Genomic DNA, 6,000 nt, shown 5'->3' with positions numbered 1-6,000 from the left:
ATGCGCAAAAGATGCATGTACTGTATGGATGCAACAGAGGGTTGGAAGCCACATCATTCAAAATAAGTGCTTCATTTAAATATAAAAATATAGCTGTTGAAAACAATAATAGCAATACTAATGCTCGATTTATTTTTCAGAAGGGTTAGCTCTGTTAAGTTTGTAGCCAATGAATCAATAAATCAGTATCACAGTTTTAAGCACAAGGAATTCCACTAATAATAAGATCCATAAATACCTGTTTCAGGATACATCCACAAAGCAAAGTAATCCAGTGCATATATAGCCTTATACAAATACACAGATTTAAGCCAGAAAGAACCATCAGAATAGATCATCTTATTTGTTATAAAGCAGACCATAGAATCAACGCTTATTCTTTTTCTGAGCTCATTAGCTTAGATTTGACTGAAATATGAAGTCCTCTGGAATTTAATAAACCTCCACATCATTTACATATCCCAATGCAAATCACTATTAAGAATAGGTTAATTATTTATAGCTGTTATTATGCCATCTCAATTTGTGTAAAAAAAATTAGCAGATTTTGATGACAAGAACCTAACACAATCTTTTCTTTGTTGTTGTTTTTAATATATTTACATGTAGGCAAACTTTTTGGGTTCCGGTTACCTGGATTGAGACTTTTAACATATAGAAAACAGTCCTTACCACAAGAGGACCCCGATGCAGTGATAATCGACTCATCTAAGCACAGCGATGACTCAGTGGCTCTGAAGCACTTTAAATCACCTACAAAAGAAAGTTGTAGCCCTTCAGAAGTGGATGACACAAAAGCACTCATTCAACCAAGTAAATGTTCGCCTTTGGTTAATATATCAGGACCTCTCGACCATTCATCACCTAAACAGCAATGGGACAGACTTTACCCTGACACGATACAGACAAGCAATCCACTAACCCATTCCAGATCAAAGGAAAGCATTTGTAGCATACGGAGAGCATCTTCAGTACATGACATAGAAGGATTTAACGTCCACGCGAAGAACATTTTTAGGGACCGTCATGCAAGTGAAGGTATGGTAGAAAAATCAGTCAGTATTCTGTCTTTCATTAAGAGAGATTTTTACGATTTTTTGCAGTAATTATCAATTTGTAAGCAAAACTACACATTCTCATCTATAGACATCCAAAATCACAATAAAAATATTAAGGGAGAAAATAAGCCAGTTTGGGGAGTTTTTTGTTTTTTACTCTGAATACTGCTTTTAATGTCTAAGCAGACCAGTGAAATCATGGAGCTGCTCTTAGACCACCATCTGCCTTCTGTACAGGAAAACAGCAAAATTAGTCCCAGCATCTGCAAAACTAATATTCGTACTAGAGGAGGAAAAAAAAAGATTCACACAATTAAACCAGAACTGCATACACAGTTCTGTCCCATTAGAGATATTGTGTGCAAGACACACAATATGGGGACATACTGTGTGTCTCGCACACAATATCTCTAATGGCATGGAATCCTACTTCAGAGACAGAACAGTTTATTTTTAAAAATTCTCTTATGCATATTGTATATTCACTAACCCAAAACTAATGCTTTTTCTTACACATTGGAGAATAATCTCCTCAGTAACTCCAGTGAAAAGCTTGATGGAATGTCTAGTGAAATACATGAAATTTATATTAAGCAGCTCAACTATGCGCAAAGTACCCCATGCAAAGTCATGGAGTACAACCCATAGTTTCTTCATGTTGAAGAAGAAATGATGAGAAATTTAAGAAACAGAGGTTTCAAAACTCTGAGAATAGAAAAGTACTTTGTAACTGACTTCCACAGAAAACTGCTAAATATACAATGCTTTTGTAGATACTAATGACTTGTGTAATTTTTATTCAAGCTTTTTTAGTTTTTAACTTTCCCAAATCTAAACCAGCATTTCAAATAAAACACATTTAAATATATATATTTTGTCAATTCCTATTTTCAGAACTTATTACGATTAAAGCACTTCACAGATAGTTCTCGAAATGTGTAAAAATTAAGTTCTATTACTAAGTTTTATTGTTTATAATGGTATAAAGTTCATGCAGAAATAGCCATACAATTTAATATTGGCTGCATGGAAGAGCAAGAGATTTCAAGCTCCATTTCACTAAGTAGTATTTTTCAAGTTTTAGATACTAAGAAGAAGTGATTTTACTATAAGAAGCAGATAATACATTCAAATTCCTCTGACATCTTACATCCTTACAGTGTAAACAGATAAAAAAATGTCATCCAATTTTACTTCGCATACAAAACAGTAGAGAGTCTGACCCTCTATTTAGGTTATATATACACATTCTACAAAAAGTACAGCAGAAGAGAGGATAGTTCCCAGTGTCCCATTAGAATTATCAACCACACTTGATGCCATCTTCTCCCAGTTATGTTTGAATTTGGCATCTTATGCTGAAAAGATATTTAAATTTCACTAGGAAGTCCCACACGCCTTAACCTTAAGCTACAAACCCCCACCGATGTTTTAAGATGATCTATATAAGTCAGGTATAATGCAATGGAAAGCACAACAACAGCAGAGCAGCAAGGTCCTAGTCCACAGCAAGTGAGGACTTGCTCAAGTGCAACAGCTGTGGGCACAGACATAAAGGGAAGAAGATGCTTACCTTCAGAAATCCTCAGGTACACAGGGAACTCAAGAGATGCCCTTGCCTTCACTGCCAACCCTTAAATGAGGTCTGGGAAGGGATGGATCCTGGCTCCACTCCTTCTGGTCACTCAGTACACTGCACGTGCCTGAACTCCCTTGGATTGGCCCTACCTTCCCACCGGGTTCTCCATCACTGTTTCAAGCCCTGACTTAGCATTTCTGCTACTTTACACAACCAAGATTCAGCCTAAATCCTCTTCTTTGAACTACAGATTTTGAGCAGAAGCTGTAGAAACTACTGAAGAATGTAAAACCCTAATTACTTACAGCACATAAAAATAAACTCCAGTCCTTATGTGGTATAGCAACAATCAAACACTAAAAGGTATTACATTAAAAATGACAACTTAGGATTGTAAATTCATTTGGGCATACTCAGTTGAATTCCATCCTGTAGTTACCTGTTTGACAGCAAAAACAGCAGCACAGGAACTGTATTCCAACAAACTGCAGCCAAATTCTTCTCATCTGAAGCATCAGCAAACCAGATTTTGCAGGCAGGTACACCAGTAGGAATATTAGGAATTTTACTGTTTTCAGAAAGGGTCCTCAGCCATTCCTGCAGCCTTCAAACTTCTTTGAGAGTTTGATCTCCAGAGCAGGTAAGAGGAGCTAGTAGCACACAGGAACACAGCTGTTCCCGCCAAATTCGGGGCCCTTACACACTTACCAAGCTCCTGCAGCAAGGCAGGGTGAGCTGTACAAAGGGAGGGCAACCTGGGGCTTGTATACATCCCTAAGAAGGTAAGGTTGGTAACTGTTGACATGTGTGACTTCTTTAAATAATTAAACAGATTAATCTCAGGTGAAGGTTCAGGGATGAAAGTGCCTGTGAGGAGCAGGTGTACCTCATGAAGATAACTTCTCCACTATTACTTTCCACAAAGGTACCAACCAGTGTGCTGGAAAAAGGTTTAAGGCTCATCTTTCTCCACAGCAGTTTCTCAATATTTAGTGAGAAACGGCACTGCTCACCCTACTGCTGCGTTAAGAGCAGTTCTGGGAGACCTAACTCCTCCTGGGAGTACTGGAAGGTGTAGGCGCCTGTGAGACCACCCACGCAGCCCCTGCTGCTGGCCTGGGCTGCTCGCAGCTGTGGGTGCCTCAGTCCGGCTTAATTGCTTTTGACTAGTTGCTGTCTTGTGGGTTAGATCTTTGGATTTCCAAACCAGCATAGGACTTGTGGGGAAACTATGTTGTTGTTTTGCTGTTAAAGCAAGTTAGAGCCAATCCTACTCATTTTTGCAGCTCCTGCTGATCAATTCCAAACTGTTGTACAAGCTGTTCTTTGCCAAAGGGACTTCATCCTGCCCAAAACTTTACGTAATGCAATCATTTTAATTCCAGCCACATATATTTGGAAGCAATGTTTTCTGATGTAGATTTTAGTTGTCTTTTTTTCTCTCTTTTTCTTTGCTTTTATTATGCTGAAAACCAGACAATGGTCGCAATGTCAAAGGTAAAGTATCCGTCTAGACTATACGTTCCAGTGTCTCCACAGCCACACTTTTTGGCATGTTACTTTGCCTGCTGTATGAAATGTTCAAAAGCAACATTCTCATGCTGGCCCCCCTAGAGCCAGAGCCATTACTGAAATTATTCATGTTAAACATGTAGTCATTCTCTTAACTATTGTCTCAAAGCACTAACTACCTATCCCTGGAAAAAGTGAAGGCATAGTTAAACGGTTATTGTACTTAAGTATCTGCTAATTCAGACGTAAGGGAAGGGTCGCAGTTCAGGTCGTTTAACTCATTACTGCTGTCTAAGCAGGCAAAACTTCTGTTGAAGCAACCAGGAGTTTTACCTGTGAAAGGATGTAAAATCAGGCTGGGCCTCTAATTAACGATCTATTGTACTAAGGTGGCTACTTGTCAGTTAACTATCTCAAAAGTAAAAGAATTATTAATTAGGAGTCCTATGGAAATATCTTCACTTATTCCTATTTTGTTTCCTTAAAACTAGTTTCACGTTCCTGGATGGCAGGGGGTATGGTTTCAAGCTTCCTGTAGCATTAAAGTGTGCATGCATGCACTTCATTACCAGTTATATGTTTAAATAATACTTCATGCAGTTACAGAGTTGTTTCTATTCACCAGCACTGAGCTGTGTCTTTTATCAGCATTTTGAAAATCATCCATCTCTAAAAAACAATGATTAAATTGTTCGGTTATTTTAGCTATGTCTGAAAACCAGTTTGTGATTTCATGCATGATGCAAAAAGTGTGCGTACTTGGTAAAGTCTTCTCTTTAAACTGCATGCACTGCATGAGCTAGATTTTGTGGAGTGAGTCATGGACTATGAAATCATTGCGTTTGCTTCATGTTACGTTGGTAAAGTCTTCGGGGGAAAAAATGCAGTCATTGTACTCTAAATCAGCTTTCATAAGTGTATTTACTGCTTGTGAAATATGTTGGCTTGACAGCTCAGAAAGTGAAATCCTTTGTTAATGCATTTCGTAAGCAGGGGCAATGTAATCCTACCATACAAATGGAGAGTTCACATTAAACCTTAAAGAATCCCCTTTATACAGTAGGCAGAAGCATATTATTCTCCCTGTTTATTTAATTCTTTCCTGTTCTGCTGAAAGTGTCAATCAGGCTGCCAATTAGTGTCAATTGTGATTTGTAATGGACCTCCTTTTCTCCTTCCTGCTATGAGAATATAGGAAAAGTCCACTAGCTCTCAAGTAGCAGCCCACATTGTACTTAAGGGTTAATAAGGGGTTTTAATTAATTACCATCATCAATGATATAAATATATTTCACCAATTTTTAATGCAAAAGAAGGTGGTTAAAAAGGGTGGTTTAATTCTCATGTGCAATTAATTTAAATCTGATATCATATGCTAAGGCATGAATGTTACATAGAGGAGAGAGTAATTCCCCTTGGAACAGAAGCAATATAAGATTTAAATCCCAGAAAGTAAAACTTCAGTGCAATTTAAGCTTCTAAAAAGTTACCATCAAAAAAAAATTCTTATCTATCTAATTGTGGATTTGGTTAAGCTCTCTTAGTTTTCTTTACCTTAGAGTTTCTTGAATATCAAGAATTTCATTCATTTGGTGGATGGTCCCAACAAGATGTTCCACTCAGGTTTAAGCCTACTCAACATTCAAATACTAATTGCTACAATTATGTAGAGAAGCAGAGCTGAAAAAAAAAAAAAAAAAATGCAGTCTATCCCTGCACAGCACACACCAGCCAGATCAGCCCCTTTGCTAATTTCTAAAGTCACTGTGAGCCCTGCATCATTTTGAAGAACATGTTTAAATGAAAAAAGTAGATGGTGGAAAATATTTATTCAAGTCCTACTTGGGCTAA

At 37.6% G+C, this 6,000-nt stretch overlaps 1 protein-coding gene across 1 annotated transcript in view; it reads left to right on the top strand.

Annotated features, from left to right (window-relative positions):
- The window catches only part of KCNH7 (potassium voltage-gated channel subfamily H member 7), a 70,204-nt gene continuing 64,204 nt past the window's right edge, over positions 1–6,000 (top strand). The window contains exons 1-2 of the mRNA XM_042874403.1: positions 1–40; positions 610–1,043. Of these exons, the coding sequence (XP_042730337.1) occupies positions 1–40; positions 610–1,043 (474 nt within the window). The remainder of the gene's footprint in view (positions 41–609; positions 1,044–6,000) is intronic.

Source organism: Lagopus leucura, unplaced genomic scaffold, assembly GCF_019238085.1.
Source record: "Lagopus leucura isolate 7727_CA_CO unplaced genomic scaffold, USGS_WTPT01 Super-Scaffold_100012, whole genome shotgun sequence".
NCBI classification, from domain to species: domain Eukaryota; kingdom Metazoa; phylum Chordata; class Aves; order Galliformes; family Phasianidae; genus Lagopus; species Lagopus leucura.
The sequence above is the reverse complement of the archived record's forward strand: the minus strand, read 5'-3'. Positions and strand labels throughout refer to the sequence as shown.